Genomic DNA, 12,707 nt, shown 5'->3' on the forward strand with positions numbered 1-12,707 from the left:
TTGGGAAATTACGCTCTTTCCAATGATGTGCATATTGCCGGGGTTGGTCGCGAAATTAGGGGCAATACTTAGAAAGGGCCTCTTTGGGGCCCTCTTTGGGCCCCTTCCTTTGGATTCCCCGGTAGGTTTCTTCAGCCAGATTGAAGAGGGGGCCCAGGAGAGTGTCTGCAAATTTTAAAGAAAATCGTAGGGGCCGCCCCATTGGGCCCCAAATTTCAATTGGGTCCTGTGGGCCCCAGGTGGGCCCAATCGAAAAATATTACTTGGGTTTTTGTTTGGGAAATTACGCTCTTTCCAATGATGTGCATATTGCCGGGGTTGGTCGCGAAATTAGGGGCAATACTTAGAAAGGGCCTATTTGGGGCCCTCTTTGGGCCCCTTCCTTTGGATTTCCCGGTAGGTTTCTTCAGCCAGATTGAAGAGGGGGCCCAGGAGCGTGTCTGTGCAAATTTTAAGAAAATCGTAGGGGCCGCCCCATTGGGCCCCAAATTTCAATTGGGTCCTGTGGGCCCCAGATGGGCCCAATCGAAAAATGTTACTTGGGTTTTTTGTTTGGGAAATTACGCTCTTTCCAATGATGTGCATATTGCCGGGGTTGGTCGCGAAATTAGGGGCAATACTTAGAAAGGGCCTCTTTGGGGCCCTCTTTGGGCCCCTTCCTTTGGATTCCCCGGTAGGTTTCTTCAGCCAGATTGAAGAAGGGGCCAAGGAGAGTGTCTGTGCAAATTTTCAAGAAAATCGTAGGGGCCGCCCCATTGGGCCCCAAATTTCAATTGGGTCCTGTGGGCCCCAGGTGGGCCCAATCGAAAAATGTTACTTGGGTTTTTTGTTTGGGAATTTACGCTCTTTCAATGATGTGCATATTGCCGGGGTTGGTCGCGAAATTAGGGGCAATACTTAGAAAGGGCCTCTTTGGGGCCCTCTTTGGGCCCCTTCCTTTGGATTCCCCGGTAGGTTTCTTCAGCCAGATTGAAGAGGGGGCCCAGGAGCGTGTCTGTGCAAATTTTAAAGAAAATCGTAGGGGCCGCCCCATTGGGCCCCAAATTTCAATTGGGTCCCGTGGGCCCCAGGTGGGCCCCATCGAAAAATGTTACTTGGGTTTTTTTGTTTGGGAAATTACGCTCTTTCCAATGATGTGCAATTGTGCATATTGCCGGGGTTGGTCGCGAAATTAGGGCAATACTTAGAAAGGGCCTCTTTGGGGCCCTCTTTGGGCCCCTTCCTTTGGATTCCCCGGTAGGTTTCTTCAGCCAGATTGAAGAGGGGGCCCAGGAGAGTGTCTGCAAATTTAAAGAAAATCGTAGTGGCCGCCCCATTGGGCCCCAAATTTCAATTGGGTCCTGTGGGCCCCAGGTGGGCCCAATCGAAAAATGTTACTTGGGTTTTTTGTTTGGGAAATTACGCTCTTTCCGATGATGTGCATATTGCCGGGGTTGGTCGCGAAATTAGGGGCAATACTTAGAAAGGGCCTCTTTGGGGCCCTCTTTGGGCCCCTTCCTTTGGATTGCCCGGTAGGTTTCTTCAGCCAGATTGAAGAGGGGGCCCAGGAGAGTGTCTGTGCAAATTTTCAAGAAAATCGTAGGGGCCGCCCCATTGGGCCCCAAATTTCAATTGGGTCCTATGGGCCCCAGGTGGGCCCAATCGAAAAATGTTACTTGGGTTTTTTGTTTGGGAAATTACGCTCTTTCCAATGATGTGCATATTGATGGGGTTGGTCGCGAAATTAGGGGCAATACTTAGAAAGGGCCTCTTTGGGGCCCTCTTTGGGCCCCTTCCTTTGGATTCCCCGGTAGGTTTCTTCAGCCAGATTGAAGAGGGGGCACAGGAGAGTGTCTGTGCAAATTTTTAAAGAAAATCGTAGGGGGCGCCCCATTGGGCCCCAAATTTCAATTGGGTCCCGTGGGCCCCAGGTGGGCCCCATCGAAAAATGTTACTTGGGTTTTTTGTTTGGGAAATTACGCTCTTTCCAATGATGTGCATATTGCCGGGGTTGGTCGCGAAATTAGGGGCAATACTTAGAAAGGGCCTCTGGGGCCCTCTTTGGGCCCCTTCTTTTGGATTCCCCGGTAGGGTTCTTCAGCCAGATTGAAGAGGGGGCCCAGGAGAGTGTCTGTGCAAATTTTGAAGAAAATCGTAGGGCCGCCCCATTGGGCCCCAAATTTCAATTGGGTCCCGTGGGCCCCAGGTGGGCCCCATCGAAAAATGTTACTTGGGTTTTTTGTTTGGGAAATTACGCTCTTTCCAATGATGTGCATATTGCCGGGGTTGGTCGCGAAATTAGGGGCAATACTTAGAAAGGGCCTCTTTGGGGCCCTCTTTGGGCCCCTTCCTTTGGATTCCCCGGTAGGTTTCTTCAGCCAGTTTGAAGAGGGGCCCAGGAGCGTGTCTGTGCAAATTTTAAAGAAAATCGTAGGGGCCGCCCCATTGGCCCCAAACTTCAATTGGGTCCCATGGGCCCCAGGTGGGCCCCATCGAAAAATGTTACTTGGGTTTTTTGTTTGGGAAATTACGCTCTTTCCAATGATGTGCATATTGCCGGGGTTGGTCGCGAAATTAGGGGCAATACTTAGAAAGGGCCTCTTTGGGGCCCTCTTTGGGCCCCTTCCTTTGGATTCCCCGGTAGGTTTCTTCAGCCAGATTGAAGAGGGGGCCCAGGAGAGTGTCTGTGCAAATTTTAAAGAAAATCGTAGTGGCCGCCCCATTGGGCCCCAAATTTCAATTGGGTCCTGTGGGCCCCAGGTGGTTCCCATCGAAAATGTTACTTGAGTTTTTTGTTTGGGAAATTACGCTCTTTCCAATGATGTGCATATTGCCGGGGTTGGTCGCGAAATTAGGGGCAATACTTAGAAAGAGCCTCTTTGGGGCCCTCTTTGGGCCCCTTCCTTTGGATTCCCCGGTAGGTTTTCTTCAGCCAGATTGAAGAGGGGGCCCAGGAGAGTGTCTGTGCAAATTTTAAAGAAAATCGTAGGGGCCGCCCCATTGGGCCCCAAATTTCAATTGGGTCCTGTGGGCCCCAGGTGGGCCCAATCGAAAAATGTTACTTGGGTTTTTGTTTGGGAAATTACGCTCTTTCCAATGATGTGCATATTGCCGGGGTTGGTCACGAAATTAGGGGCAATACTTAGAAAGGGCCTCTTTGGGGCCCTCTTTGGGCCCCTTCCTTTGGATTCCCCGGTAGGTTCTTCAGCCAGATTGAAGAGGGGGCCCAGGAGAGTGTCTGTGCAAATTTTAAAGAAAATCGTAGGGGCCGCCCCATTGGGCCCCAAATTTCAATTGGGTCCTGTGGGCCCCAGTGGGCCCAATCGAAAATGTTACTTGGGTTTTTTGTTTGGGAATTTACGCTCTTTCCAATGATATGCATATTGCCGGGGTTGGTTGCGAAATTAGGGGCAATATTAGAAAGGGCCTCTTTGGGCTTTGGGCCCTCTTTGGGCCCCTTCCTTTGGATTCCCCGGTAGGTTTCTTCAGCCAGATTGAAGAGGGGGCCCAGGCGTGTCTGTGCAAATTTTAAAGAAAATCGTAGGGGCCGCCCCATTGGGCCCCAAATTTCAATTGGGTCCCGTGGGCCCCAGGTGGGCCCCATCGAAAAATGTTACTTGGGTTTTTTGTTTGGGAAATTACGCTCTTTCCAATGATGTGCATATTGCCGGGGTTGGTCGCGAAATTAGGGGCAATACTTAGAAAGGTCTTTGGTTCCCTTCCTTTGGATTCCCCGGTAGGTTTCTTCAGCCAGATTGAAGAGGGGGCCCAGGAGAGTGTCTGTGCGAATTTTAAAGAAAATCGTAGGGGCCGCCCCATTGGGCCCCAAATTTCAATTGGGTCCTGTGGGCCCCAGGTGGGCCCCATCGAAAAATGTTACTTGGGTTTTTTGTTTGGGAATTTACGCTCTTTCCAATGATGTGCATATTGCCGGGGTTGGTCGCGAAATTAGGGGCAATACTTAGAAAGGGCCTCTTTGGGGCCCTCTTTGGGGCCCTCTTTGGGCCCCTTCCTTTGGATTCCCCGGTAGGTTTCTTCAGCCAGATTGAAGAGGGGGCCCAGGAGCGTGTCTGCAAATTTTAAAGAAAATCGTAGGGGCCGCCCCATTGGGCCCCAAATTTCAATTGGGTCCCGTGGTCCCCAGGTGGGCCCCATCAAAAATGTTACTTGGGTTTTTTGTTGGGAAATTACGCTCTTTCCAATGATGTGCATATTGCTAGATTTTGTCGATGTTATAGGCCTGAAATTGTTGAAAACGTTTATTTATGCCCCGAGGGCATACTCCCGGGCCCATATATTTGAAGCTGTTTTGTTCGGTTCAGGGGGGCGCTAGCCCCCTAAATTTGGTACTGTTGTACGTAAAATTTTGTCCTCTTTCGAATGACGTGCATTTTTAGCTGTTTTGACGGCTAGAAGTAGGGTTTTCAAAGTTCGTCGATTGTGCCCTGAGGGCATACTGTTTTTTGGGATTTGTGGCCCCCCTGATGGATTCCCCGCATTTTGGCACTAGGATTTTCGATAGAGGACACCATTCTGCACCTCTCCACCAAAATTCAGCGAAATCGTAGGGGCCGTCGATCCCTGCTGAATCCTGCTGACACCCGCTGAATCCTGCTAACTTCTGTTACATGCTTCCCTGGCGTATAGTCGGCAACAGGTGGGCGCAGCGAGAAGCGGTTGTCACCACTGGATAGAGGAGAGCTGGAACTGCGTATCGATATGGTTTCATACATAGCACGCGCCACGTGCAAGACAGCACCCCCAGTTGCGAAAAAATGACCGATTTCGTGCATTGTGACGGGAAAATCGATGCCGCTGGAAAACGGTTTGACGGAATGAAATCGGTGTGTGCCATTTGCAGGCAAATGTACGTGTTATCAGAGGATAGCAGATAAAAAGTGATGATCCGTACCATTTATTTAATAATGAAACTTTCATTTGAAAATTTGATTCGCGCGGAGCGCAATGTCCTTTACAACATCAAAACGTATTGAAAACCCTGATCAATCGCTATGAAACCAACATATTCGGAAAGAGCATTCTTTTCTGACCAATATCCACCCAAAATATTATCGAAAAATCAATAAACTTTTATGAAAATGACTCAAGCATACGACCCTGTTTTGTTAACTTTACAGGTATTTTTCGACGAAATCTGATCGATGGCTTATGGCCGGCAGGTCATTTAACTTTTGACAATAGCTCTCAAAGCATGGGCTGCAATGCACCACCCGCAAAGGGGAATTCCAAACACTGAAAATAAGCGCCTACCAGTAAACGGCACATTATTGTACCGTAAACGGGGGTGACTTTGCCATGTTTTCAACTTTAGACGCTTGTATTCTTTACACTTCTTAACTTGTTGGGATGACTCTATGTTCAAAACACGGATGAAGATTAGCTCTTTTGATTTTGCTATTACCGTATTTAAATCTTGCCCAAAAATATATTTTTTTAAGAAAATGAGTCGTGGCAAAGTTAAACTGAGAAAGGGGTGACTTTGCCACTATGTCAAAAATTTTTTAACGCTTGCAAATAATTTTTAAGCATTTTTTCCCATTGTATGGAGGAGGGCAACCATCTTTAATTGCTTAATGGAAAAAAATGAAGCAATTCAAAGTTTTTGCTCTTAAATGATGTACAAAAAAAGGAGAGATACATTACTTTTATAATACATGATTTGTTGAAAATTATTGACATTGATAGTAAATAGAAACTGAAAAATGGTTCAGAATAGATAAATAAGCAAAAATATTATTGTATCGGTACTCTAGGACCGTGCCACATTCCTCCAGCGGCATTGAGAGAAACAGAAAGAAGACGTTCTTGCGGCAACTTACCGGCACCCTTATTATCAGCGTTTTGATCTATAAAATGATACCGATTTTTCAGCTAGTCTTACTGGCAAACTCAGGAGTTGTAGATGATCATGACGGTGCTGAAAAGTTGGGCCCAGCTTCATCCATTTTTTTAGTTTGGTAATTTTTTTTCTATACTCCCACTGTGCATTCCTGTGCTAATTTAAGCGTATAAACTCTCACTTTTTTAAAAAAACAGTTTGGAGGTCAAAATGATGCTACATTAAAAATTATTTTGAATTGCATCGGATAAGTATTCAATTTTTGCTTAAATAACATGGTGGCAAAGTCACCCCATGTGGCCTGCTATTCACTTGGAAAAATCGCCACCAAAATTTTTAGCTAAATAAAGTGACAAATGCCAGTTTTGTTGGATATGCTAACTTAACAGCCTTGTCATGATCAACCATACCAAGCTTCAGCATCGCAGGTGGTCTAAGACATTGTTAGATAATAAAAAGTTTGGAACTCTTCAAATTTGGCCATTTCAATGACTCCAATAAAATGGAGCCCAGTTAGGTATTTAGTGGTAACTTACCTATCAGTGTTAGTTATATTGGGAGGCCCATCAATTACCTTTCATTTGTGCATAAAATATTACTACATTCCTCGTAAAATATCATGGGAGATCTCCCTAAATCATTTTTCGAGAAGCATGGCAAAGTCACCCGGCGAGGCAAAGTCACCCCCGTTTACGGTACTAGGAATAACTCAGCTACTACTGGGCCAATTGCGCTGAAACTTGGACTGTGGGTGGAGGGGGCACTCACCTGGCGATGCATGGTCGTTTGTCACAGGTAGGGTGGATCGATTGCACGTGCGCACGTGAGGGGTCCGCTTCTACATCTCAAGAACGGCTGGGCCGTTTTCGCTCAAATTTTATACACTGTTGGGGACAATTTAGAAGGGTGGCTGGCACAAGTCATCTGGAGTCTCAGTTCGCGCGTGCGCACGTGCAGTTGGCCGCTTTTATATCTCAAGAACGGCTGGGCCGATTGTCTATTGTTAGAATGAAATTTGAAGTTAAATTTTCAACCTTGCGCGACAAAAAAAAAACTTGCTGAAGATGACACGCAATGAAAGCGTCTTTTTATTGATTTAGGATCACCGGGGGTGGGTGGCCCGAACCTCCCGGCTGAGGACGCCAGAATTTGCGTAGCATGTCAGCTCATAATCTTGCAAAAACAATATTATTTATTTTATTTCATGGTGCATGATTGAGTTTACCAAAATGTGCCCAAGTGACCTCCATGAAGTAAGCTGTTGGCCGCTTATGCGGTCCCTGGGCTCTAAGAGAGATCAAGGTAGATACCAGCTACGAGTATTGTTCTCATTGTCGAGAAAATAATATGAAACATGGCACCGGCCCATACCTCCCGGGCCATGGCCCATAGCTCCCGGTGTATTCTGAGGATCGAAAAAGCACATTATTTATTGAAATTATCTCGAGACAAAATAGTTGATCCCAGACAGGTGGGCACGATCCGTTCCTCCGTTCCGGAACGCCGTTACAATTTTTACACGGTGCGCAAAAAGTTCTGGCCCTCTTACAGCAAGCGCTCCTACGCGTGCTGCGGCTGCTTTTCGGGAAGCCAATAGCCGCACGCAATATCTTCAAGGATCCTGCTACACAGCCAGATGTCGAACAAAGCAGACCAATATAGGGGAGGTCCTGGAGGATGCCCCCAGGTCAAGCCGGTCACGTCCAGTCAAAACTCTGAGAATGTGACTGCCGTGTCTTGGCCATCCAGGACAGCCCTTGGTCGGGTGGCAAAAAGTGTCCAATCGTCTTCATTAACGCCAATAAGAAGATGAACGGGACGATGTATGAGCGTCTGCTTGACAGCGACGTCATCCCATGGATCCCGAAGACGTATCCGAAAGTCGATTTCGTTTTCCAGCAGGACAGAACACCCGCAAATAACGTAAGTTCCATCCAGCACAAGCAAACGGAGGAGCTCGGAGGAGAGGCCCATTGCTGGCTTAATGAGATATTGCCCCTTAGTCACCCGACCTGAACCCATTGACTAAAGCATCTAGAGCGCGTTTTCTAGGATGAGGAACAGGGAGTGTCCCATTCCAATTTGGAGGCCCTGAAGGCACACATCGTGAAGATGTGGGAGACGAAGGACCCCACTACTCATCAAGACATGCAAGCCTTTCCGCCTCCGTGTGGAGAGGTCATATTGCCGATAAGGGTGTTATATCGCGCATAAGGCGAGTGAAAGTATCTGGTTTGATAATGCAAACCAGTATTTGGTGTTAGCGTTGATAATATTCACTCCGATTGCATTCGTTTATCGAAGTTCAGAAATGGGCCAGAACTTTTTGCGCATCCCGTAGGAACGGAGGAACGGACTCGTTACATTTTAAAAAGGGGACCAAGTAACTTCCGTTACATTGGTTGTTCGTTCCTACGTTACACTTAACAGTTTAGTCCGTTCATTCGTTCCTCCGTTACTTTTCGTTGTGCGAGCGGGTTGATCTTTCAGCTAACCCACAGACATTAATGCAGCAGCGGAATAGTGGATTATTGAGCAGCCCTGACTTGAAGAAGGAAGATGGCCTCAGTGTACTGGCCTTCCGAAATGAGCCGGCGTTGCAGTATGTGTTCGCAAAGTTCAACACGGGCGTCCCTTTAAGCGCCTCAGTAGAGCGCATGTTCTCAATGGGAAAAGATGTGCTACGTGCAAAAAGGGCTACCCTCTCAGAAAGTGGCAGCGGAACATCTTCAATTAAAGGGACCCTCCCAGGCTCCCACCTTAAAAAAGTTAATGAATTGGCATGAAAGTTATGTCGCTCGATTCAGAAAGAGCAAAAACGGTTATCTACCAAATTTCACCGAAAAATATTCACCGGTTTTCAAGATATTAGACTTTTACTTTTGTTTACTTTTTTGGGATCTCCGCTGTTCCTAGCGACTTTATTTGAAAGTGCGGCATTTGTTGCGCGCAAAGCAGCATATACCACCGCGTGCTGCCAAACGTTTTAGTAAAAGATTTAAAAATCGTTAGATCTCCGCTGACGTCACAAATTCTAAGGGGGCATACCAATGCATTAGCCCCTTAGAATCCGAAAACTGCAAGTTTGAAATTCCATATCTCCGAATTAAAGCATTTTTCGATATTGTGAGTGCCCAAACCGGTATTTGCAGGCCATGGCCACCAATTTGGCTATCTCAACTCAAAACTAATGTTAAGGTGGGATGGTCACTTTAAGGGGGGGGGGGCACTGCCGATTTTTGGTCCCATTCTTTCCATGCAACGCACATAGGGCTAATGTTAAAATGCCAAAATCAAAGGGGGGGGGGCACGGTGCGCCGGTGCCCCCCCCCCCGTTCCGCCGCCTATGCTCTCAGATGCCAACCTGGAACGTCTAGTGTTCGTGAAGGGTAACCGGCATCTGGCCTGGGACAAGTGATGTGCGCATGGGTACCTACCACCAGACGTTCCAAGGTTTAGTGTCCTTGGAAGTTGGAACGTCAAGGACGATGTCCTTGGAAAGTCGTCCTTGGTCCTTGGAACGTGCCCGTTGTCATGGTAGATTTGGTGGGCATTCCGCTTTCTCGGTAGGTTTAGTTTGTGTCAGAATGGTGACATGGTCTCAAAAATGTGTGAAATACACAACATTTTAACGTTTTTTATTTTGCTGTTACGGAGTAACGGACTAAAGAACTTCCGTTACATTATATGCAGAGGAACGGAGGAACGAGTAACGGAAGTCACGTTTTGAAGGAACCGAGGACCGAGTAACGAAGTTACAATTTTGGGGAACGATGCCCACCTGTGATCCCAGATGCCTAATGTCAGGCACACTTTGCAGGCGAAAGGCAATTTCACGTGTGCAGAGTGCAAAACCCGGGGCCTAGCCACTGCCCACTGGAAGAAAATTGCCTTTCCACAAAACCGGCCCATACATCCCGGGTCTCCCTACACCTTTAACCCTCGCCGGACCTATTGGTTTTCTACATACGCGCCGGCCGAGGGGGGGGGGGGCGGGTACGACCCCCCCCCTCGCCGTTTCGCCCCTGGTGGAGCTAGCGCGTCGCGGAAAAAACGAGCGTGTGCGCCGTTACGAGACGCAGAGACTGGTACCCGATTTTAAGGTCCTAGGTCAACCGGTGACCTCTGAGGTCAGGTCAAGTGCCCCAGGGTACGGTTCAGTTTTTGGTGAATAACTTCGCAAAAAAAGGCCGCAGAGCGCCGATTTTGGCAGCATCGTGTTCGCCTCGCTCAGGCGCGTCGAATGATATACTTTTTGTCCGGGTCAGGTCAACTTGGGGTGTTGACCTCAGGTCAAGGTCAGGTCAGCACCCCCAGGTCACGAAGTTGGTCGAAAGAGGTCATGTCGCATATCATTCGATTCGGCAGGCCTTCCTGAGTCCATTGGTGCCTTTCCCGACTCGCTAGCTCAATTTGATCAAGAGTTATTGACGAAAAACTAATTGACCTTGATGACGTCATAAATGACGTCACGCAAGGTCAACATTGCAAAAGTGACGCATCTAACCTTGCAAGGAGTGCATCAAATCACGATTCTGTGTGCTTGAGATAGTTAGAGATCGTTCCCGGCGCCAGAATAGCAGTTTGAATTTTTCCCCATTGACTTATAATGGTGAGGTCACGAAAATGACCTGACCTCATATGACCTTTAGGAAAAATCCGAGATATACAAGTTGTGGGACTCATAATGGATACTAGATCCTGCAAGTTTCATTTCCCTGTGACATCTCCTCTGGCAGTGAGGGCGTTGCGAAGTTGCGACATCTGAAGACCGTGCAGAGGTTCACTTATGACGTCATAGGTCAGTGACCTGACCTGACCCAAAAATGCGGTTGGTGTCAAAAGATCCGGCTTGGATCAAAGGTCAGCTATGCCAAGTTTCAGCTCTCTATCGCCAGCGTGTTCGGAGCTATCGCGAAAAAACCCTATGGGGGGGGGGCGGCACCCGCCCCCCCCCCCCCTCGGCCGGCGAGGGTTAATTTCTACCCGGCCTATACCAATGTTAAGGTGGGATGGTCAATTTAAAAGTCACGGAGAGCGAGTACGTGGGTCCAAAAGTGGCGTTGCTACTAGGCAGGTCGGACAAGCCGAGCCGTGTGTAATAGCTGTGACCGGGCTCGGCAGGTCTGTGCCGTGTGTACTAACTGTGACCGGGCTCGGCAGGTCGAACCTGGATGATGACAAGGAGCGGGCGGAGGAGAGCCGCCTGGAGGAGGAGCTCGGCCTGCTGGAGGACGACCACGTCCTGCGCGAGTTCATCGAGCAGCGCATGCGTGAAATGGCCGCCGGGGGACCCCAACGGTGAGAGAGAGAGAGAGAGAGAGAGAGAGAGAGAGAGAGAGAGAGAGAGAGAGAGAGAGAGAGAGAGTGAGTGAGTGAGTGAGTGAGTGAGTGTGAGTGAGTGAGTGAGTGAGAGAGAGAGAAGAGAGTGTGAGAGAAAGAGTGAGTGAGTGAGTGAGTGAGAGAAAGAGAGAGAGTGAGTGATTGAGAGAGAGTGAGTGAGTGAGTGAGTGAGAGAGAGAAAGAGAGAGAGAGAGGTGAGAGAGAGAGAGAGAGTGAATGAGAGAGAGAGTGAGTGAGAGTGAGTGAGTGAATGAGTGAGTGAGAGAGAGGGAGAGTGAGTGAGTGAGTGAGTGGTGAGTGAGAGAGAGAGAGAGGAGTGAGTGAGTGAGTGAGTGAGTGAGTGAGTGAGAGAGATTGAGGGAGAGAGTGAGTGAGTGAGAGAGAGAGAGAGAGTGAGTGAGTGAGTGAGTGAGTGAATGAGAGAGAGAGAGTGAGAGAGAGAGAGTGAGAAAGAGAGTGAGTGTGAGGAAAGAGTGAGTGAGTGAGTGAGAGAAAGAGAGAGAGTGAGTGAGTGAGTGAGTGAGTGAGTGAGAGAGTGAGTTAGAGAGAGAGAGTGAATGAGAGTGAGAGAGAGTGAGTGAGAGTGAGTGAGTGAATGAGTGAGTGAGAGAGAGGAGAGTGAGTAGTGAGTGAGTGAGTGAGTGAGTGAGTGAGTGAGAGAGAGAGAGAGTGAGAGAGAGAGTGAGTGAGTGAGTGAGTGAGAGAGTGAGAGAGTGAGAGAGAGAGAGATTGAGGGAGAAAGAGAGTGAGAGAGAGAGTACGAGAGAGATAGAGCCTTTTCTCCTTTGAAAAGGCGCTCGCCTTTTCTCCTTTGAAAAGTGAGTCGGTCCCAAAGTATTTACGAGCGAGGTTAGGTTAGGTTAGGTCAGGTTAGGTTAATTTCGGCTAATGGGGTTGGGAACTCGATTTTTTAAGAATGCATGAAAATGATCAAACTATTTTCACAGAATTTATGGTGCATACCATTGCCTCATAAAATCAATAAGCTGAGAGAAATGGGGGAAGAAAGATAGGAAACTTGTTTTGAAAAGTTCTTGAAAAAAGATGCTCTTGATGCTGTTACGTCACATGTCACCTTCTGCGGTTGACAACTAATGGCGCATCTGGCGCACCACAGATTACATGTTATATCAGGCCGCAGACTTGTAAACGACTCTGAGTTGATTCGTGAATCGACTCAGAATCAAACCGTTTTTCGATGAGTCATGAGTTGATTCGAATCACTTCATCGAGGAACTTGATGAGTCATGAGTTGATTCGAATCAATTAAATTTAACATCATGAGTCATTTGATGAATCGATTCAAATTTTCAGACTCAAACAAAGAATCGACTCAAAAGAAATTTGAGTCGTTTACAAGTCACCATCAACACCCTAATAATCAATGCTAGATCACCCCCTCAGCTTTAGCCATCACTTAACTCCATATTTCAGACTTACAAGAGCCTCAGAGGCTCAGGCACAGGCGCCTAATGAGCCAAAAGCATTTGGCAGTTGGTAGGTACTTAGTCTTACCAAACCAAGT

At 47.8% G+C, this 12,707-nt stretch overlaps 1 protein-coding gene across 2 annotated transcripts in view; it reads left to right on the top strand.

Moving 5' to 3' along the window:
* LOC122379925 (phosducin-like protein) overlaps window positions 1–12,707 on the top strand; it is a 91,164-nt gene that overhangs the window by 54,197 nt on the left and 24,260 nt on the right. For both annotated transcript variants that reach the window (XM_043362626.1, XM_043362710.1), the window contains exon 4: window positions 11,003–11,140. In XM_043362626.1, the coding sequence (XP_043218561.1) occupies window positions 11,003–11,140 (138 nt within the window). The remainder of the gene's footprint in view (window positions 1–11,002; window positions 11,141–12,707) is intronic.

The sequence above is a fragment of the Amphibalanus amphitrite genome, unplaced genomic scaffold (assembly GCF_019059575.1).
Source record: "Amphibalanus amphitrite isolate SeventyFive unplaced genomic scaffold, NRLGWU_Aamphi_draft 000000F_arrow, whole genome shotgun sequence".
Classification (NCBI taxonomy): domain Eukaryota; kingdom Metazoa; phylum Arthropoda; class Thecostraca; order Balanomorpha; family Balanidae; genus Amphibalanus; species Amphibalanus amphitrite.